General features: G+C 45.4%; 1 protein-coding gene across 1 annotated transcript in view; it reads right to left on the minus strand.

Annotated features, from left to right (window-relative positions):
- Positions 1-23,302, minus strand: part of LOC118092960 (uncharacterized) — a 107,508-nt gene that overhangs the window by 53,386 nt on the left and 30,820 nt on the right. Inside the window, 16 exon segments of the mRNA XM_060282786.1 lie at positions 674-854; positions 2,520-2,678; positions 3,412-3,545; positions 5,122-5,277; positions 6,013-6,193; positions 7,187-7,266; positions 8,377-8,536; positions 9,394-9,566; positions 11,732-11,823; positions 12,307-12,489; positions 13,682-13,866; positions 15,554-15,709; positions 19,244-19,492; positions 20,186-20,304; positions 20,968-21,126; positions 23,019-23,163. Of these exon segments, the coding sequence (XP_060138769.1) occupies positions 674-854; positions 2,520-2,678; positions 3,412-3,545; positions 5,122-5,277; positions 6,013-6,193; positions 7,187-7,266; positions 8,377-8,536; positions 9,394-9,566; positions 11,732-11,823; positions 12,307-12,489; positions 13,682-13,866; positions 15,554-15,709; positions 19,244-19,492; positions 20,186-20,304; positions 20,968-21,126; positions 23,019-23,163 (2,512 nt within the window).

Consider the following 23,302-nt stretch of genomic DNA (forward strand, 5'->3'; position numbering starts at 1 on the left):
TAATGCTATTCAGTTCTGATCAACAGTGTCTAGCTATCAGGCCACCACAAAATGCTTCTCAGTGTGAAAGTAACATCAGCAGGAGTTAACTCAGGCCCAAATAAAACTGCAACATAAACCTAAACTGCCAATTTCCCCTGGTAGTTCTCTACCTGTCCTTTGGGGAAAAAAAGAATAATCGTTCCTCATTTAATAAATGTTTAGTTGTATCCACTGCTGAGTCCCCTCTGAACAGGTCTCACCTTTACCTGCCCCACAAGTTACATCTTATAGGATGTCAGGTGTAGCACAGGTGACCATGGCTTGTCTGAAATGGAGTTTCTAATGCAGTTTTTTTTTACTTCACCCCTGCAGGCGTACTCCATTGTCTCTTGTGAAGAAGGATGTCAACAATCTCTCTCTCTCTCTCTCTCTCCTCTCCCTCTCTTTGTGTGTGTGTCTACACAAAATATATACCTTTCTTCAAATATTCAGAAGCGGCTGCTTTTCTGTTCAGAGCATCCAGAGTAGGTTTGCTAATGCCTTTGTTATTATCGTGAGCCGATTCCAACAACATCTGTTGTTGGAAAAAGCAGACTACAAATATTAAAACCAAATATTAAAATAAGCCTTGTGAGTAGGGTGTGTGTGTGTGTGTGTGTGTGTGTGTGTGTGTGTGTGTGTTTATGCATACCTTCCCATTTCTTCAGAGAATGCCTTGATGTCTCTTTCCACTGCAGCCCCACCACAAAAGGGACGCGGTTGTTATAGTGCACTTTGAAGTGGGTGCTTATTTCCGTGGAACTCTGTCTGGAACAGGAGTGCTGGAGCTGAGTTCTGTAATCCACTTGCTTTTCAGGCACTTGAACGGTGAACTGGGGGACACAAAAAAGGGTGGGCTGCATTTCATACGACAGAAGAGAGACTACCAGCAGTTCAAAGTAAAGCTGCATACTCACGGTATACACCAGGCATCCCCAAACTTTGGCCCTTCAGGTGTTTTGGCCTACAATTCCCATCATCCCTGACCATAGCTGCCAAGTCTTCCGTTTTCCCCGGGAAACCCCCGTTTTTACTTACCTTTTCCCGGTGGTCCCCCATATCACTTCGTCTCCTGTTTTTCTCCGTTATTTTCTCCTGCCGGCGGCCATTTTTTTAATTTGCCCTTCTATGGGCACAAAAATGGCCGCCGCCGGCTTCAAAAGTCGCATCTATGCATGACCGGAAGTGCTTAGATGCGACTTCCGGTGTCGGCGGTGGCCATTTTGGTGCCCATAGATGAGCGGGGCGACACCGGAAGTTGCGTCGACGCACTTCTGGTCATGCGTAGAAGCTACTTTTGAAGCCGGCGGTGGCCATTTTTGGTGCCCATAAAAGGGCAAAGCGACACCGGAAGATACGTCGACGCAACTTCCGGTGTCACACGGCTGCCGGTCCCGGATTCTGCAGTCCGGGACTTGGAAGGTAAGTCCCTGACCACTGGTCCTGTTAGCTAGGGATCATGGGAGTTGTAGGCCAAAACATCTGGAGGGCCACAGTTTGGGGATGCCTGGTATACACAATGGCGGTGAGCTGGTTGGCTTTGTTTATCTGGCTTCCCAATGCTGATTGCCGAGATCCAGCCAGACATTCCCAAGGACATTCCTGCACTGTGCCAAGCTCCCCACTCCCCACCACTGGCATCGATGGTTTGCATGGGGAGCCAGGAGAGCAACGCTGCCCCTTGCCCTGCTCGTGCCAGCACTGTCTACTGGGAACAAAGCTGCCATCTTTCTTTCCGCAGGGCCTGTAAGACAGAGTTGTTCCGCCTGGCCTTTGGCCTGGAACCAACTTGACCCCCTCCCCCTCTTTCCTTCTGTGACAGAACTCCTATTTGGGGACTTCCCTGGCTTTTTTTCTGGCCAGTCTGGATAGGTGGCCTGGTGAAGATTTGGCATTTTCTTCCCCAAACAGTTTTTGATCTGAGGTTCTATTGAAATGAGGCTGCATTTTAATGTTGTATTTAATCTTGTTTTTAAGCTGTATTTTAATCGATTGTTTTATATCCGGTGTTAGCCGCCCTGAGCCTGGTGTTGACTGGGGAGGGCGGGGTATAAATAAAATTTATTATTATTATTATTATTATTATTATTATTATTGTTATTGTTATTGTTATTATTATTATTAAAAACATTAAGGGGACCCGACATGATATCCTGATATCACATGTGCAATGTCGTGGCAATGTTGGTGGCGGTGGCCGGGGAGGGGGGAGTTTGCACTAAAAAAACCATTGAGGGGACCCAAAGAGCCTTGGCCCCCAGGAATTCGTGCACATGACTGGGAGACCCTCCATATTCCCTTCCCAGAGCTACAATTCCCAGTTACCTGGGAAGAGGGGTTGACTGTTAAACTACTCTGGATATTGTAGTTCTGTGAGGGAGGACTTATTTCCCACCAGCTACAAAGACTTCTCCATCATCTTTATAGGTTTTCACCGAGGTGCAATTCCCTAGTCACCATCTCAACTGCTGCAACGCCACTGGGTCTTTTACTTTTACCTCCATGAAATAGCTAGTCAGAGCTGGACGAGAACTATTGGTAAATGTCTGGCTGACTATCACTTTCCGCTTGTTGTTGATTTCGTCCCAGTGTTTTCCATAGTTCAGCTCTAGTCGGGAATGCAGGCGAGAGGCAGTTTCTTCGTGGCGTAGATTGACCTGTGGAAAAGCAACTTGGGTTTTATAATTGGTACTAAATAATTACTACATTCCTTATAGCAGCCTGCTGGTGACGGGCTTCTCAGTGATGCACTGCCATGAATGGATGGAGGAATCGAAATCTGCCCTGTTTCATTCAGACTGGTGTTCAAATCCTAGCATTCATTCCAGCCTGTTTTGTGCAGATAGTTTTGAAAGAAGGCGCAAAAAGTTCACATGTAAGCTGTACTGTATATTTTATTATCCGCATTAAGGCACACGTTCTCCCAAAAGTCCTATGTTGCAATGCTTTTCAGTGCATTGTTTTTATAACACACATTTGGCACACATTTAAACCATAAAATACCTACTTTTGTGGGCACTTTTTGTACACCGAAGCTGCATTGAAATATCTGGTTGATGGGGAATTGTGTTGCGATCTGCGGGACAAACAAATTTCACCTCCATCCCCAACCCTAACAGCTACCCATAGTTGGGGGATGCTCATTGTGGAGTGGCCTATTTTGGCACATCTCTTACAAAATGCCCACATCCTAACCTAGAGCCAACTCTACCCCACTTTTCAGCATCAGGTAAAAGCAGATCTCTGTGGCAGCTGCTAAGTTGTAGAATTCCCTTCCCACAAGAGTGCATCTCACATCTTCATTATTTAGTTTCCATGAGGAAGAAATCTGGATTCAGCACCATTACTCAGCAATCATAATTGTTCCGTTAAATGAACTAAATGCTTTACCTTGTGGTTATAGGCTAGAATCTGAGTGCAATACAGTTCATGCTCCAAATCTAGTCTGTAGGCATCCCTTGGGACATTCTCCACTTTCAACTTCTGGCCCGTGGTACATTCATGGTGAAGGCTTTTTGCAGCTCCTGCTCCAGGTAAAACGCAAATGTACATACAGATATATTTACCAAATGACATTATTCTGTTTTCAAAGCACTCAGGCGCAGTCACTGCTAACAGATCTATGCTCACACCTCATGAGGGATGTGTGACTCTGTCCATTCTGGTTTCTTACAGCTTCTCATTTTCCCAGTCTTAAGTTCAGTTCTCCACATAGGTTTGTGAAAATTTATCACGATTCTAATGAAAAGTTCTCCTGGTATATACACATTTCTCTCTGCAATCTTTCCTAATTTGCACATTTTTTTTGCAAACAAATTCCCCTTATATAATGCATTTTTGTATTTGATTTTCAGTAATACATGCATTTTATGCATGGCTTACCCCCAGCATATGAATTTTTGTATGCATTACTTGGCTGGAGAATTGCACTGCAAAATTCAGAGAAGTGCAAATTTTGAAAGGTGGCTGCATTCTGGTTTGTGAAATTGTTTTGGAAAGTGCAAATTAAGTAAGTTCACCTTTAAGTGTGGACTGAATCAAATTTCTTCCCCATCCCTATACCTTGCATTAATAACATTAGAGGATGGATGGCAGCAAACGGATTGAGGTTGAATCCTGACAGGACAGAAGTACTGTTTTGGGGGGACAGGAGGCGGGCAGGTGTGGAGGATTCCCTGGTCCTGAATGGGGTAACTATGCCCCTGAAGGACCAGGTGCGCAGCCTGGGAGTCATTTTGGACTCACAGCTGTCCATGGAGGCACAGGTTAATTCTGTGTCCAGGGCGGCTGTCTACCAGCTCCATCTGGTACGCAGGCTGAGACCCTACCTGCCTGCGGACTGTCTCACCAGAGTGGTGCATGCTCTGGTTATTTCTCACTTGGACTACTGCAATGCACTCTACATGGGGCTACCTTTGAAGGTGACCCGGAAACTGCAATTAATCCAGAATGCGGCAGCTAGACTAGTGACTGGGAGTGGCCGCCAGGACCACATAACACCGGTCCTGAGATATCTACACTGGCTCCCAGTACGTTTCCGAGCACAGTTCAAAGTGTTGGTGCTGACCTTTAAAGCCCTAAACGGCCTCGGTCCTGTATACCTGAAGGAGCGTCTCCACCCCCATCATTCAGCCCGGACACTGAGATCCAGCACCGAGGGCCTTCTGGAGGTTCCCTTATTGTGAGAAGTGAGGTTACAGGGAACCAGACAGAGGGCCTTCTCGGTAGTGGCACCCGCCCTGTGGAACGCCCTCCCAGCAGATGTCAAGACAATAAGCAATTATTTTACTTTTAGAAGACAACTGAAGGCGGCCCTGTTTAGGGAAGTTTTTAATGTTTGATGCTGTACTGTTTTTAATATTTGGTTGGAAGCCGCCCAGAGTGGCTGGGGAAACCCAGCCAGATGGGCGGGGTATAAATAATAAATTATTATTATTATCATAACAGCCCTGCCGGATTAAATGAAGGCTCCGTCTAGTCCGGCATCACATTTCCCACAGTGGCCAATCAGATCCTTCTGCACGAGAGCAAGAACAAGACTGACAAAGGCAATAGAGCTCAACTTTGTTTATGTATTAGTACAGTATAAGAACTGAGTACCAAACAATCCATATTTAATTCTCAGGGCGCTGGACCAGATTTCCGCTCGTTGTTGCAGAAGAGCAGCGATGTGAGATCCAAGAACCCCTGGAATGTGGGTTTCTCCCTCCAGTGAATACTGTTTCATCTTATCATCTGCTTTCTTCTCCAAACACACTAAAGAAACAGAGGAAATGATACCCTCAATTGATACCATTAGGAGATCAGATACCTGCATAAGTGGCTCATCAGGTGGGAATGAGTTGCTGCGCCGGTTTCCTGGCAGGTGAGAGGGGGTGGGTGCTTACCAGGAGGAAGGTGGGTGGTGGGTGGGGAAGGCCGTGAAGTGCAAATGCACAGCAGGAGCACCAGACTCGTTTGCAGCACCCCTCCCCTCCTAATAAACAACAATAACCCACCTGCAGGAAAGCAAGCATAGCAAAACACGTGTGCCCAGCATGACCATCAACGCCAAGAAAAAGGACTAGTGGGCACAGCCCCACTCCCTGGTCAGGTGTTCAATGAACTTGTGAGATGCTCATATGTACACATAATACCCTCACAGCATCTGTAGGAACTTGATCGCCTAGTGTGGTACTTTGGAACTCCCTGCCTCTTGATATCAGGCAGGTGTACTCACTGTATTCTTTTCAGCGCCTGCTGAAGATATTCTTATTTAGACAAACCTACTCAGATGTTTAGAAAGCTTGTATGAGTTTTCATTTGCTTCAGTCTATTCTGTTTTGGTTTTTAACTTTCCATGTGTTTTAAATTATGGTTGCGAGTTGGGGTTTTTTAGGGACAATTTTATTGTTTTATCTTTTCCGTAAAAGGTTTACCCTACAATCAGGCAGGATATACATTTTATTAAATGAAACAAGCAGACACACACGTATTGTGATATGCACTTACCTGAAAGGAAAGCCGAATCCTTCAGCAGATTAATCAAGGATACTGAAAATGCCATCTTCTTCCCAGGCTGTTTTGTGAGATTTCCTGAAAGAACTATGGGGCTCCCATCTCTCAGCAACTTTGCTTCCAGGTGGCTTGTGTACCTCTGCTCTGCAGCTGCCGTGTGCAGATCTGCCCTTCCCTGCAAAAACCACAGCCAATAGGGCATCCTTAAACGGAAAATGTAAGGACATAAGAAGAGCTCACCTGGAGCAGTGCAAAGGCCCGCCTAATCATAAAAGCGTAGAATTGTAGAGTCAGAAGGAACCCTGAGGATCATGTAACCCACCCTCCTGCAATGCAGGAGTATCTACCTGTCTCATTCGGGGATCAAACTTGCAACCTTGGTGTTATCAGCACCACATTCTAACCAACTGAGTTTAGTCCATCATCCTGTTCTCACAGTGGCATAGCTGCCAAGTATCCCGTTTCCGCCGGGAAAACCCCTTTTCTCTTACCGTTTCCCGGTGGTCTCCCGTTTAGTGAAAAATCCCGGTATTGTCCCTTAAATCGGCTTCTGCCCGGCGGCCATTTTTCTGGTGCCGCTTTGCCCTTCTATGGGCACCAGAAAATGGCGGCGCCGGAAGTCGCTTCCGCGCATGACCGGAAGTTGCGTGACGCGACTTCCGGTGGCGTTTTGCCCTTCTATGGGCATCAGAAAATGGCGGCGCCGGCGCCGGAAGTCGCTTTTACGTGTTTCCGGTCATGCGCGGAAGCGACTTCCGGCGCTGGCGCCGCCATTTTCTGATGCCCATAGAAGGGCAAAGCGCCACCGGAAGTTGCGTCACGCAACTTCCGGTCATGCGCGCGCTGCCGATCCCGGATCTTTAAGTCCCGAACTTGGCAGGTATGCACAGTGGCCAACTACATGCCTTTGTGAAGCCTGCAAGTGGAACTTGAGTGCAATAGCCCTCTTCCCGCGTGAGATTCCCAGCAACTGGCATTCAAAGGCATTCTATCTTTCATCAGTGGAGAGAGAACATAGCCAATGGCAAGCAAATAGCTGTGGGATACATTATAGACCTTAGGAAGGATGTTGCATAATCAAGCAGACAGCTCTCTGCTCTGGTTCTCTTGTTCCTTTGCCCATGCCATGCTGTGTTCACAAAATCCTTGGTTGCAAGAGCACGCTTACCTTAATGTAGTAGATGTTGTCATCATCAACTATCAGTTCCAGATGCCCCACACGTGAATTTCTAGAGGATTCAATGTTTCCTGACAGAAACAGAAGGAACTGTATGTGGTTTTTATTTGCTGATTTGCCCAATGATAGGCAGTGTGGTGTAGTGGTTAGAGTGTTGGACTAGGACCTGAAAAACCAGGGTTCAAATCCTTACTTGGCTCATCTCCACCCCCCATCGTTCAGCCCGGACACTGAGGTCCAGCTCCGAGGGCCTTCTGACGGTTCCCTCACTATGAGAAGAGGATACAGGGAACCAGGCAGAGGGCCTTCTCGGTAGTGGTGCCTGTCCTGTGGAACACCCTCCCATCAGATGTCAAGGAAATAAACAACTATCTGACTTTTAGAAGACATCTGAAGGCAGCCCTGTTTAGGGAAGTTTTTAATGACTGATGTTTTAATGTATTTTTAATCTTTTGCTGGAAGCCGCCCAGAGTGGCTGGGGAAACCCAGCCAGATGGCTGGGGTATAAATAGATTATTATTATTATTATTATTATTATTATTATTATTATTCAGCCATGAAGCTCATGAAATGACCTTGGGGCAGTCAGTCTCTCAGCCTAGCCTACTTCACAGGGTTGTCATGGGGATAAAATGGAGAGGATTAAGAACCATGTATCCCACCTTGAGCAACATGGAGGAAAGGGGAGACAGATTAGAAATGTAATAATAAATGAATGAATAAAATAATCAACATGCAAGAAAGCTGGCATAGTTGCAGGGTCCTAGTTACATATTTACCATGGAGGCATGGTGTGCTTCTGGTTACATAACACACACACACACACACACACATTCATCAACCTCAGTTGTCCCATCTGTAAAACAGGAATAAACGGCAGATTATCTAACAGTATTTAACAAAATCTGCAGAATGTACGAAAAGAAAATTTCATGGGATGTGTCAAATCTCAGGTATCATCAGGTGAGTGGGGGAGGGAATGCCTTCAAAACAAATTAGGGCATTATGGAGAGAACAGCAGTGCATGAGCCTGTGCTAATTATAATATCCAAGGTAAAATTCGTGATCTCTACTCCTAGTGAGCGATCTTAGCTTTACATATAACCCTCTCATAATGGGAGTGACAACATATTTTAAAAGGAAGTCAATAGCCTTTTAAGGGGTGGTGGTGGGAATCTTACCATTCACTTGCATTTTTTTCTTGGGGTGGATAAATTCAATTCTGAATTTCTTTTGGGGGATATTCAAATGGAAGTTGATAGCAATCTCCCTTTTCAGCTCTGATTTTGGAGTCCCTATAAAGAAATGCAGGCCAGCTTCACTTGGGATCCAGGAACCTTTCTGGAATGAAAAAAGAATAACTACAATTACCACTGCTGCTCTTACTAGTAACACCTGCAGTAGAACTATTGGGAGTTGGGGACCTGAGCAGTTCTTGCACACCTGTGGCTAACTTGCTCCTTCTGGCTTATAGAGGAGGGCCGAGGAACCTGTGGCTAACTTAAGTCCATTAATTTCAATGAGTTTATTCTTAGTAGAACTTAGTTGGATACAGCTCACTCACTGGTCATTCCAGCAACGAGATATTGTTTGGGCCCTTTTTATGTATGGAGGGGAATACAATACAATTCAAAGTGTTGGTGCTGACCTTTAAAGCCCTAAACGGCCTCGGTCCAGTATACCTGAAGGAACGTCTCCACCTCCATCGCTCTGCCTGGACACTGAGGTCCAGTGCCGAGGGCCGTCTGGCGGTTCCCTCGCTGCGAGAAGTCAAGTTACAGGGAACCAGGCAGAGGGCCTTCTCGGTAGTGGCACCCGTCCTGTGGAACGCCCTCCCACCAGATGTCAAAAAGAAAAACAACTACCAGACTTTTAGAGGACATCTGAAGGCAGCCCTGTTTAGGGAAGCTTTTAATCTTTAAGAAATTAGTGTATTTTAACATTTCTGTTGGAAGCCACCCAGAGTCCCCTGTCTCTATTCCCCTCCCCCTCTGTGCCAATTCTCAAGGACACAGGCCAGCATTGGTGGTTCAGTGGTAGAATTCTCGCCTGCCACAGGCCCTGCTTCTCTGCAGTTGCCACTACATTCTGCCCCATCTCATCGCACCAGTGGAAGCATGCACCAGCCCTCGCAGGCTGATCATTGCATGTAGAAGGAATGAGTAATACATATCCAGATTGAAGGGCAGTGTCTGAACCTGAGAAATATAATTATATGCAGCTTTCATTAAGTACTGGTACAGGCTTCGGTCTTGCTTCTTTAACGTTATGGCAAATTTCGCTGGTCCTGGAAACGGAAGAACGAAACCGGTGGTCTCATCGTCAGGGGTAGAGATCTCAGAGCACAATTGCCAGCCCAATGCCTTCGACACTGGTTGAAAGAGGAGTGGAGATGGGGAAGGGTGGGGTGGGGGAGTAAAAGGAAGAGAATAGTTCATCTGGTGAATCAGGAGAAAGGCTGTTTTTAGGAAACTGCGATCAGTCATTTCACATTTAAATCCCTACTCTCCGATGAAGACTTATCCAGCCCTAGCTCATGCAGTTTCTTCCTTTGCCACCTTTGCCATCACTGCTCAGGTGCCACCTTCAAAAATAAAAGTTCTGGTGCTTATCTGTCACCTTCCAATGCAAAGAATTAATCCGGCTAATTTGTCGTGTTCCAGTATTCTATCAGATCATTAGAAGAGGCCCCCTGGATCAGGCCAGAGCCAATCCAGTGCAGCATCCTGGATTGGCCAATCAAATGCCTATGGGGAGCCCACGAGCAAGACCTGAGCCCTAAAGCACTCTCTCCACTTTTGATTCCCAGTAGCCGGCCTTGAGAGTGGGACATTGGGTGGCCCTGTGGTCTAAACCACAGAGCCTAGGTCTTGCCGATCAGAAGGTCGGCAGTTCGAATCCCCGTGACAGGGTGAGCTTCCGTTGCTCGGTCCCAGCTCCTGCCAACCTAGCAGTTCGAAAGCACGTCAAAGTGTAAGTAGATAAATAGGTACCGCTCCGGCGGGAAGGTAAATGGTGTTTCTGTGCACTGCTCTGGTTTTGCCAGAAGCGGCTTAGTCATGCTGGCCACATGACCCAGAAGCTGTCTGCAGACAAACGCCGGCTCCATCAGCCTATAGAGCGAGATGAGCGCTGCAACCCCAGAGTCGTCCCCTACTGGACCTAATGGTCTGGGGTCCCTTTACCTACCTGTCCTTGAGAGGCATACTGTCTCTGACTATGCAGGTAGAACACAGCCGCAGGGTTAAGCAGCTCATCCTCCATGATTCCTTTCACACTTTCATCCTGTATAGGTCTTATTGCTTTCCTGGCTGTTTTATTGACTTGTTTTTAATCTTCTCATATATTCTGTTACGGTTGCCTATTTCCATTTTGTGCCACTCAGGACACATTTTTTTAATGGAAATATGAGGTGTAACTTGATAAAGAAAAAGATGAAGTGGGTAAAGGGAATTAGCAGGAGGGAATGGGCAGCTCAGTTGGTAGAGCATGTGACCTTTAATCCTTACATTCCAAGTCCCGGACTGCAGAATCCGGGACCAGCAGCCGTGTGACACCAGAAGTTGCGTTGACATAACTTCCGGTGTCGCTTTGCCCTTTTATGGGCACCAAAAATGGCCACCGCCGGCTTCGAAAGTCGCTTGTACGCATGTCAGGAAGTGCGTCGACGCAACTTCCGGTGTCGCTCCGCCCATCTATGGGCACCAAAAATGGCCGCCGTCGACACCGGAAGTTGCTTCTATGCACTTCTGGACATGCGTAGATGCGACTTTTGAAGCCAGCGGTGGCCATTTTTGGTGCCCATAGAAGGGCAAATCGGAAAGAAAAAAATGGCCGCCGGCAGGAGAAAATAACGGAGAAAAATGGGAGATGAAGTGATACGGGGGACCACTGGGAAAAGGTAAGTAAAAACGGGGGTTTCCCGGGGAAAACGGGGTACTTGGCAGCAGGGTTGCCACACATTGGGCAAAACACTCCTGCATTGCAAAGGGCTGGGCTAGATGACCCTTGGGGTCCCTCCCAGCTCTATAAATTTATGGTTTTATTATTCAGATGCTGCTCTAGCCACAAAAACAAAGTTGGGCTAGGTGATCCTAGTGGTCCCTTTCAACTCTATGATTTCTAAACTGCATTCATCTCAGATGTCAGTTTGCTTTAAAACTGTATTCATTATTCCTCATACACACTCTCTGCTGCTAATCCTTGTTTGCAGAATTTACCATTTTCTGCAGGCAATTTTTTTTTGGGGGGGGGGCGTTTAGCTCCTGAAGGAACGTGCTCCCAATGATAGTTAAGAGCAAGGTGACAACCGGTTGCTATATTTTAGACACAGGTAGATAGCCGTGTTGGTCTGCCGTATTTGAAACAAAATAAAAAAATTCCTTACAGTAGCACCTTAGAGACCAACTAACCTTGTATCTGAAGAAGTGTGCATGCACACGAAAGCTCATACCAATGCTAAACTTAGTTGGTCTCTAGGGTGCTACTGGAAGGAAATTTTATATAAATTAGACATAATTGGGGGAAAAAACTTACTTTCCTCATTTGTGCACGATCTAGTCTCGCTATGGCTTGGGAAACCGTGAGCAGTTTCCATTTCATCCACGGTCATTGCATACAGTTCAGAGCTGTAATAAACAAGCAAAGACAGCACAATTCAATCCAAGGAAGACAACATCATGGGATTATATATATATATATATATATATATATATATATATATATATACACAATAGATTTAAGGAAGGGACAATAGTTCAGAGGTAGGACATATGATTTGTATGCAAAAGATCTCAGGTTTGATCTCTGGCATACCCAGTTTTAATAAAAACTAATTTGAAAACAAGGATGGGAAAGAGTGAACTAGGATGGTGGCAGCATTGTGGTTGCACTGGTGGAATTTCCAAGCCAGCATTTGGAGTGGAGACCAGAAACATGTTGCGTCAGGGCATCCATTAATTAATTTTCCAAAGTTTTCTAGCCTTCACTGGGGGGGGGGAACCATATAGAACGCAACTGCAGATATTTGCATGGGAAAGAAAAAAGGTTTTCCGAAAATTATCATTCAGATCCTAGAATATGAGGGCATGGCCATTAACGGTGGTCTTTACCTGAAATAAACCATCTCCATAGATTCTTCGGGAGTGTTCAGAAACACCTTAACCTCTTTCCCCTTTTTCACTTGGATCCCTCCATCAAGGCTGGCTGATGACCTTAATCCACTTGACCAGCTCAAGCCAGTTTTCCCCAGAGTTCCCACAGTTCCCATCTGGGCAGAAATCTGAAAGACAGCACTACCAAGAAGCACAGGGAGAAACGGGTTGCATGGTCAAGAGCGACATCTTTGTTTTAGGGCTGCATCTGCCCGCTATCCCCTCCTCCCAACGTGGGGGAAATCACCCTGTGAGGACCGAGTATGCTCAGCGAGCACAGTGTGCTGAAAAAGGAAGAGGAGAAATGGAATGGCGTTTCTGAGACCCTGAAAAGAAGCACGGCCCCACTTTTAATGTATGATAGCAGAATGGATAGAGTTAGCTCCTTGTTTGTGAGAACAGGGGTGTTTTCATCTCTGAAATCCTAGAGGATATGCCCTCCAGCGGTTTTGGGACTACAACTCCCATGATCCCTAGCTAACAGGACCAGCGGTCAGGGATGATGGAGACTGTAGTCCAAAACATCTGGAGGGCCGAAGTTTCGGGATGCCTGAGTTAGTAGTTGGTAGTACCACATTCTGCCTCTGGACATTACCAAAGACAGCCATGTATATCAACAGGTAAAATCAAGTGTCAGGGACTGGCTGGAGGCAGAGGAGTGGTGAGAGGCAGCAGCTGGGGAACCCCCGAAGGAAAAAGGTTGGGAGCCAGGGGATTGGTGGTGGGACGGCGATGAGCGGTCAGAGGGAGAAGAGGGAGCAGACTGGGAGAAGGAGGTGTTGGAAGCAGAAGAGGTACCAGGGTTTAGTAAGCAGGAAGAGGCTGGGGCAGAGAGCAGTCCAGAATCAGAGGCGGAAGCAGAGGCTGGAGAGGAGGAGGGCCAAAAGGCAGTGATGAGGCAGGCTGCTGAAGACGCAAGGGGGTCTTGCTCTCCTGCTGTGACCAGCTACCCTCCCCCCTGGTCTCCCAGCACCAGAAAAGGCATGAAGAGGGAGGAGCAGAGACAGACAAGGCGACAGAATCTCAGATTGCTTGAGGGGGACCCAGGGGAGGAGGAGACTTAGGGAAATGTGGGAAGGTGGGGAGTGTACTTACAGGGGTGAGATCTACCCTAGGGGATGAGTTGCTTTGCCTCCTGAGCTGCCTTGTTTCTTTGAATGAAAAGTTAACTTCACCGCTGCTGTTTGCGTTATAGCTGCCTGCCCCTGAAACCCACTGCTGGCATCAAGACAGAGGAAATCAAAGTGGTCCCCAAGCCTTTTACAGAGCTTGATCACGGGTCTGCTTCAAAAGCTCCTCGCCAAAAAGGAGAGCTTTAAAGGCAGGTGCATACCTTGGCTTGATATAGCCATTGACGAAAAAATTGCTCCGTTGTCTAAAGTCCATATTGCCTTGGGTTGCTGCACTGACTGCTGCTGAGGCATTTAAAGCCAGGAGGATGGGCAAACCCGAGATTGCTGGGAACAGCAGTTCCTCTGTGGCCAAACTCAACCTCTTATTGAACTGGACTTCTTGACCCTGTTGGAAATGGTTACATAAAAACATAAAATGGTAGTGCAATAATATCCATGATGGCTAAGCGCTTGTTTGTTGGCACAATTACCATCGCCGGTGCTGGCACCGTACAACAGCAAGCCAACAAATTCTTTGGGCCCTACGGGACTATAGTTACATAGACCAGGCATGGGCAAACTCAGCCCTCCAGATGTTTTGGGACTACAACTCCCATCACCCCTAGCTAACAGGATCAGTGGTCAGGGATGATGGGAGTTGTAGTCCCAAAACATCTGGAGGGCCGAGTTTGTGTATGCCTGACATAGACATTTATCACTCACCTTTCCTTCATTTTTTAATAATAATTTTAATTGATTTTATACACTAATAACAAACAAACAAACAAACACATAACACACACTTTTTTTTAACCATTCATTACATTATCCTTTTCAATGTAAGGGGACTTCTCTCATTCTCCCCCTCTGAGCTACATTGTCCATTTTTTACATTCAGCAGGTTTATCTTCTAAAACCATAAATTATTATTTTTTTAATCTTACCCTTCTATCCTAAATAAAATTTCTGTTATAGTGCTTAAAGCCTATACTCTGCTTGCTTAAAGGTTAATTATATCTTGCAATATTTCTTTAAATAGTCTCCAAATTTCTTCCAATCTTCTTCAACCTTCTCCTCCTTCTAGTCGCGGATCCTTCCGGTCATCTCGGTGAGTTCCATATAGTCCATCATCTTTATCTGCCAGTCATTGATTGTGGCCATTTCTTGAGATTTCCAAAATTTAGCTATTAGTCTAGCTGTAGTTGTGGCATACAGAAAGAATGTACAATCTTTTTTTTTTGGATCTCATCTCCAACTATTCCAAGCAAAAAGGCCTCTAGTTTTTTTTTACAAAGGTATTCTTGAACACCCTTTTTAATTCATTATTATTTTTTCCCCAGAACTCTTTTTTTTCTGGGGCAGGTCCACCACACGCTCACCTTTCCTTCAAGGCAGCATGCATGGCTCTTCAACTAGTGGTGCTGTCAGAGCAGGATATGGGGGGGGGAGATGTCCAGGCCCCACACAGCAAAATGGCAGGTAGGTTCCCAAATGCAGCAAGGTGGCCTTACTACATTCTGACATTATCTAAAGAACCCCTCCCCACCAAAAGACCATCAAGTCCAGAATATAAAGTTCCCTAACCACGTGCTCTGTCCCCCTCTCATTGCGTTTTTAAAACTATCCTGTGAGGTAGGCTACACAGAGAGTATTACTGACCCCGTTCCACTGGGTCATTAGGCTGAGTGGGGATTCAAATCTGGGCTTTTCTGTTTCCAGTATGGACACTCAAACCCAGGTTCGCATAACCTCTTGCCCTCCAGTTGTTATCGGGCTTCAACTCCCACCATCTCTGACAGAAGCGCTGGTTCTAGGGGGGCTGAGGCACTGTGGGCCCCCTCAGTAGGTATTTTTCAGGGGGCCTGGTCTCCCGATTGTTGGAGCAACATCAGGATGTTGTGTGACACCGTGTGTGCAACATTGCAAACTTGCACGATGTGACGTTGGGCCGCCTCAATGCGCTTCAGAAAATGGCGCCTCTATTCTCTGAGCATATAGGCTATGCTGGATGGAGCTGGTGGGAGCTGGAGTAAAACATCAATGAAAGCACCAGGCCCCCACTGGCCTGCTCCGACCATTCATGATTCCCTTACCTTTAGCAGTTTTACCACTAGTTCCGCAAGGTTCAGGTAATAGAGTTTTGCTTGACTTCTCAGATCCCCACAGTCCAAAACAGCAAGCTCATTCCCAAAGATTTTTATGCTCAGACTACATTTTGGTTTCTTCTTCTTTCCTATCCTTTTGGTGAACTGATGCAGAAGGAAAGAGAAAGTGGGGAGAGAGGGGGAGAGGTGTGTGTGAAGCAACTACTTCAAATTGTGGTAGAAAGTAGTTCTCAAACGAAACCCCAAGGGGATAATAATTGGTATGCAAAGTGCCTCAGAATGAGGATTCCATGTCAGGGCTGAGCCAAAGGCAACTATCAGGAGGGAGCAATGAATTGGAACAAGCTAAAAACACGCCTGTTAGGAAGAGCCCCTGCTAGCTGCATTGCCTCAGTCCAAGGATGACTGAGGACTCCAGCTCAGAAAGCCTAGTGCAGGCACATCCAACAGGTAGATCACTGGACATCTATGGTAGATCACTGGTAGATCACTGGCTCCCCCCAAAGAAGCTCAACAACTTTGGCTCCCCTTTAAAAAGCTCAACATTTGGACTTCCGGTCTGCCGCGCTGGCTAAAGAAGACGCAGGGACTGCGAGCTCCGCAGTCCCCGGCATCGCGGAGGGGGGGGAATTCCGCGGGGCGCGCGGATTCCCCACAAGAACCTCGGGTAGAGCGTCCCGAGGGCTTAGAGACCAGCGGGCTCCGTTTTTTCGGCGATTCCTCTGCTGCCCGGAGACACAGTAGAGTCTCCGAGAGTCAGCGGAGTTGGAGTTGCGGGAGCCATTTTGGTCGACATCGTTACCTCCGGAGAAGCGAAGCCCCGAGTCTTCTACCGGGCAGCGGCAGATTCTCCCAAGAAAATAAAAGACTTTTATAAAGTAAGTGAAATCTTCATTGGGACTTTTTGGACTTTAAAATTAACAATCGGGAAAATCAGGAGAGATTCAAAAACGGGAGTCGATCTCTTCCTAATGGGCAATTAAGAGGCGCATTAAATATTCCAAAGCCGAAAAAGAGACTTTGTTCCTAGCACTCGAAAGAAACAAAAATTTTGTACTCCTTCACAAACCCCGGTGCCGATACCTCCTGAGGAACAGTATGTGCGCAAAGGGGAAAATTTGACAGCTGTCAAAGCTGTCAAAATTGTTAAAAGACAAGGAAAATTCATATAAATTTGTTGAAAGTTCAATCGGCTGTAAGATTATATTAAAAGAGAGGTATCTGGAATTAAGAAATGTTCTAGTGTTGGAAAATTAAAGACAATGGAAAGAGCAGACAAGATGGAGGAAAGCGTGAGTGAATGGAAATTTCCAGTGTACTCTGCCTCCTAATCTCCTGCCAGTCTGTGGTTAGAAGGAATGAAAACAATGTATTCACCAAGCTTCCAAGAGACAGTTTTGAACTATTTAGAGATTCTGAAGGACATCCACAGGACACTGCAACACTCCAGTCTAACATGTTCAGAGACTTCGGTTCAAGAACAGGACTTAGAAGACAATGTGGAAAGCCTATCTGAGAGTAAAGAACAAGAAGTGGATTTTACAAAAACTGAGGTGGATTATAAAAAATGTGACTTGGAGGAAGAAGAACAAGGACTTGAAAAGGAAAATGACAGCTGTCAAGAACAACAAAATGGATCACAGATTCAAGAAAAGAAGGCTCCTGGAGGGACTAAAAATTGGGCATGGCAAATTGAGGAAAAGGAAAGGCAGAGGGAGGGGAGGTCAGAGGCCTGGATTTGGAAGTGGGAAAGAATGGGTGTGGGGTGAAAAATTTTAGTTAAAAAGTATTTTGGTGATTGATTAACGGTTTCTGAAATCTTGGCTTGTTAAAGGACTGCTGATCCGGGGGGGGGGGGGGGAGAGACACCGGGAGGAGAAAGGAGAGTGAATAGATATAAAAATTTATTTTTCTGGAGGGGAGTAGAAGAATGGCTTGGGAAACAATTTCTGGATTTATAGCAACATGTTTGTGTTCAGATAAGTGTCTGGATGGAGGGCCGCCTTCCCCCCTCTCTTTGCTCAGAAGCACCTGGTGGCAGAAGGTGCTCTGGGGGGTGGAGAGGAGGGGGTGGAGGGAAGCCCAGACACAAAAATGGAACCTTTGAAGTGCTGCGCCTAGCAGGCTCCTCTTGTGGCAGAGGGGGACTTGTGGGGAGGCAGCATGAAGAAGGAGGAGGAATAAGTTAATATTATAAGGATAAGATTTGGAATTGGAGTAGAAAATCCGCCACAATTAATTAGAGAAGTTAGGAAAACCAGGAAGAAGAGATTTGAGGAAGTCACAATTATAATGTGAAGAAAATAAGAATGGGGAATTTTAAAATTTTTATTTGTTTTTTTCTTTGTAGTTGTAGTTTTTCTTTTTTATAGGTATTGTGTTTTTGTTTTCTTTAAGGTTTGTGTAAAAGGAGCAGCTGAGGGGAAACCAATCCCCAGAGCCCCTCCTTCCCTGTCCTTTCAGTGGCAGGGAGGGGATGAGGGGGGGAGGGGGAGGTCAAACCCAGCCTTACAATGGACCTCTCTGATTCTCAACGCCCACGGGTACTACTGGTGGCAGAAGTGGACTCGTGGGGGGAGGGAAATTGGAGGGACAGAACATGTATTGTGTGTTTTTTCTGTTTCGTTTCTATAAAAAACCAATAAAAATTATTATAAAAATAAATAAATAAAAAGCTCAACATTTTCACCCTGCACCCCCCAAAAATGTGGCTTTCCTCCTCCATTGACCTGAACCCCCCAAAAGGGGGTAAATCACTGCCAATTTTTAACTCTGTGAGTAGATCGCAGTCTCTTGGGAGTTGGCCACCCCTGGTTTAGTACAACCAGAGTCTCCCTTGTTTTCTCAGAGTAAACAACTGCTAAATCAGGCTGTGGCCTTTGATATGAAGAACTTCCTCTCCACAAGGGCAGACAAAGCCCTAGAGACAAAGCTAAGAAGGCTCAGTCTGAGAAGGAGTGTTGCTTAAGCAATATCTGAAGCATACTCCCATAACGTCCGACCGCCCCCCCCCCCCCAAAGTGCTCACTAATGGTTCCTTTTTTGAATTATGGTGCTGGAGGAGACTCTTAAGAGTCCCATGGACTGCAAGAAGATCAAACCTATCCATTCTGAAGGAAATCAGCCCTGAGTGCTCACTGGAAGGACAGATCGTGAAGCTGAGGCTCCAATACTTTGGCCACCTTATGAAAAGAGAAGACTCCCTGGAAAAGACCCTGATGTTGGGAAAGATGGAGGGCACTAGGAGAAGGGGACGACAGAGGACGAGATGGTAGGACAGTGTTCTCGAAGCTATGAACATAAGTCTGACCAAACTGTGGGAGGCAGTGGAAGACAAGAGTGCCTGGTGTGCTCTGGTCCATGGGGTCACGAAGAGTCGGACACGACTAAACGACAAAACAACAACAACAATGGTTCCTTGTCATCCTCAAAAAAGGTGAGATGCCACAGGATTCTGTTCTGGGCCTGTTGTTATTCAATGTCTTTATGAAGGATGAAGGAATTGAGGGGATGCTCATCAAATTTACAGAGGACACCAAACTGGGAAGGGTAGATAATGCTGCAGAAGGCAGAATCGGGATTCAAGATTAACAGATTGGAGAACTGGACCCAAGCTAACAAAATGAATTTCAATAGGGACAAATATAAGGTTCTGCACTTAGGCACATCTTAAGTTACCTTTTTGGCTAACTCACTCATCTTATTGTACTGCCCACTTGGGCACTTCTGTTTTTCCTTCCTTGCGCTGGGCTTTTTTTCTTTAGACGATGGATCATTTCTCTCAAATGTTGGTTTATTCGGAGAAGTCTTATGTCCCGTCTCAATGGGAGGTTCTGTCTTGTGGAATATTCCCTTGGCATCTTCAGCTGGATGGAGGCCAAATAACTTTTGCACGATATCTTCCATGTTCCCTAACCGTATGCCAATCTAAGAAATGACAGACAGTATTTAGAAGGCCCATTGGTAAGAACATCCCTGTACTTTAGCACAAAAGGAAATGCAGTATAGCTTACTGGGTGATCCTGGTCCAGTTATTTCTCTCCTAATACAGGCAACTCCCTTTTTGTGTGGGGTTGCATTCTGGGCATTTGCACATGTTGGCGGAGTGTTCATAAGCCCGCCCTGCCCTGTTACACCCCATTATGTCCTGCCCCTGTTATGCCCTCTTCTGGGTCCAAAACGAATGCATCAGTGGTCCCACATCAATTGAACACATACAAAATGGTTGCTGCCTGTACATATTTTCCTAAGGGTGTCGTCATGCTGCAGTTCACATGGCCAACAGCAGATGGTGCTATGAATTACATTGGGATTACAAACTGGGCTCTCACAGCTGCTGGTCCATCACAGCAGCATTGGACGGTGGGGAGGAGGGAACTGGAGATGTTTAAACAGATGAATTTTCCTTTTTGACCAACCACTTATTTGCAAATGTTTTACTGATGTTTTAAATTCTGTTTTATGTATAATTGTCTGATTTTATTTATATTCGGATATATTTTATGGAAGTGCAAATTGCGAACATTTAAATATGTCAATAAAAACAAACTATAGTTAAATCCTATTCATGCAAACTGTCCACAGAATTTAGCTATCAGTATGTTTCAGAGGGGAACTTGCCTCCAGGAGATTGATAGCCCGTCCCAGTGCATGGATGGTCAAGTTCATCGCTATTGAGCGTGGGATGAAAGACGCTGGTGAAAAGATGAGTTGGGCCTCGATGTTTGTGGTTGCAGCTGCTGAAAAGTGAAAATGTCAAGACATCTGGTCAGTCAAAAGTTTTGTCACAGTTTGGTTGAGGTGATTGGCTGTACCCATGAACTGTCCCATTACCAGGCTGCAGAGTGCCTTTCGTTTCTTCATTTGCTGGCTTGGGATAGCTCAGTTGGTAGAGCATGAGAATCTTAATCTCAGGGTCATGGGTTTGAGCCCCAAGTTGGGTGAAAGATTCCTGCATTGCAGGGGGTTGGACTACATGACCCTTGAGGTCCTTCCATACAAATTTATGACTGGACCTAATGGTCAGGGGTACCTTTACCTTTTTATATTGGTTTTAGGTTGTACCATTAACAACAACAACATTGTACACTGCTTAGAAATGTTTTTAAAATATGAATGGGTTTATCAATACTCATAAATAAATGAATGCATGAGTTAAATAAATGAATGAATTAAATTAAATTAAGAAATGAGAATAATAGTGTCTGTACATTTTGCCCTATATCTTAGGTTCTATAAATGCTAGAAACCTACTACCGGTATTTTTCAAAATGAAAGCTGAGGATCCAGAGATTATGGTTCATCCAAATGTTTGTGGTCTGATCTATAAAGTTAAAATTGAAGGAGTCATTTATCACTCATTCATTGTGAAGTCCATAAGGTACAGATGTTTATAAACCTACCTGAGTGGAAGGTAACATCTGAATATGAAGAAAACTTCCATGTCTCCCCCTCAAATTCTTTGTCAACGATGTCATTAGGAAGAGAATTTTTAAGATGTTGCTTCAGTGGGTCATCTGTTTCCAGAAGTTCAGAGAGGTGACGCCAGACAAACGAACCCACTTAAAATCAAATTAGAGACAGGTATAAACCTAAAGAATAGGTGGGTTTGGAAAGACATAAGCAAAACCTGCAATGTATTCTCAGATCCTAATAAGAGTTAGGAAACCAGGAAGCTGCTGAATCATTATACTGAATCATGCCATTGTTTCATCCAGCTTAGTACAGTGCTGCCTTGGTTCCCAAACTGAATCCGTTCCGGAAGTCTGTTCCAAAACTAAAGTGTTCTAAAACCAAGGCGTGCTTTCCCATAGAAAGTAATGCAAAATGGATTAATCCGTTCCAGACTTTTAAGAACAACCCCTTAAACAGCAATTTAACATGATTTTCACTATCTAACGAGACCATTGATCCATAAAACGAAAGCAATAATCAATGTACTGTACTATAAAATAAATAAGATAGTATTGTAGATGATAAAAAATAAAATTAATTTTTTTCCTTACGTGCACTGATGATATGCGTGGCTTTTATCCATTTCTACAGCCACACACACACACAATCAATCAATCAATCAATCAATCAGTAGCTGGACTGGGTTCCACACAGCCACAAAAACAAGTCACAAAAATGAAGTCACAAGCCACAGTCACAAGTCAGTCCCATAAAACGAAAAACAAGTCACAGTCAAAAATCGAAAAAGCCACACAAACAAAAACTCAAAAAATAACAGAAAGAAAAACTCCTGTGTTGTGTGGGTGCTCGGGACTCAACAGCTGAAATACTCAACAGGAAGCCTCTGATTAGCAGCGGAAGGCTCAATTTACAAACGGAACACACTCAACATGTTCAGCTTCCAAGGCAAAGTTCACAACCGAAACACCTACGTCCGGGTTTGCAGTGTTCTATTTCCAAGTTGTTCATAAACTAAGCTGTTCTAAATTGAAGGTATCACTGTATGGCATTGAACCTGCAACCTTCCGCATGCAAAGCAGGTGCCCGACCCACTGAGCCATGGCCCTTCCCTCTCCTTTTGAAGGTTCCACTTCACCCTCCTCCAGGGAGGCCACTTCATATGCTTCCTCTTTCCATTTTTATTCTCCAATGGACTCTCAACATTCAATGGCTACTGGGCATGCTCAGCCCTCATTGGGCTGCTGCTTCCCCCGCCGCCCAGGGGTGGGCTTATTATTTTTTTATTACTTTTGCAAACCTCAGAGTTACTCTGGCCACACCAATACCTTCATTTTGTTCTTTATTAGTTCCAGCTAGACTACGTATCTATTAGTACTCACCACCTGAGTTTTCTATTAGGTGTAGTAATCAAGATCCAAACTTCACCATCAACCTGGAGATCAGGGGCCAGCAGTACGAGCTGTTGTGATCAGTGGATTACTGGATGCATGAGACCATCTGTGCCTCTGTCATTTTTTTCACCTCCTCCATCTGACCTTGCACACTCAGAGCTTACCCTCTCTGCCACCCTGCTTCTGTTGGAGCGTTGCTAATTCATTTAATTATGTACAGTGGTACCTTGGTTCTTGAACTTCATCCGTTCCAGGGGTCCATTAGACTCCCAAAACCATTCAAAAATCAAGGTGCGGCTTCTGATTGGCTGCAGGAGCTTCCTGCACTCAATCAGAAGCCACGGAAACTGTGTTGGATGTCCAGCTTCCGAAAAATGTTTGCAAACCGCAACACTTGCTTCTGGGTTTGTGGCTGGTTTGTTTAGGAGGCAAGCCATTCGGGAACCAAGGTACCACTGTATTTCCTTGTCACTACAACTCTGGGCCAGCAAGGAGAGCGTCAGTACAAGAAGCTTGGGAAACAGACAGGAACCCTCACCCACATGCCCCCTCATTTTCAATAGAGTACATAAGAAAAACCCTCCCCAGAATTCCCTAGGGTAGCTGTGACCAGGATGAGGCTCAATATTTCAATGGTTGCACTTTACCTTGGCTGGATTTCTCCTCCTGCAAAGTCCATTTAACTTGGTGAAATAATTCTTCACTTGGACATTTCATGGCCATGAGATAAGAAGCTATTCGTATTTCTACATCCTCATTGTAGGCTTGATACAGACGGACTAATGCGGCATGCTAAAAAAGAAGCAAGCGAGCAAAAGAAACAGTTCAGTTCCTCTGGGAAAGGACCTTCTCTGTGGCAGCTCCTAAGTTTGGTGAATGCTGAAGATGAACCTCTATACCTTGGCCTTCGACACCTGAGATGTGTGCATTT

This window comes from Zootoca vivipara, chromosome 14 (assembly GCF_963506605.1).
Source record: "Zootoca vivipara chromosome 14, rZooViv1.1, whole genome shotgun sequence".
NCBI classification, from domain to species: Eukaryota; Metazoa; Chordata; class Lepidosauria; order Squamata; family Lacertidae; genus Zootoca; species Zootoca vivipara.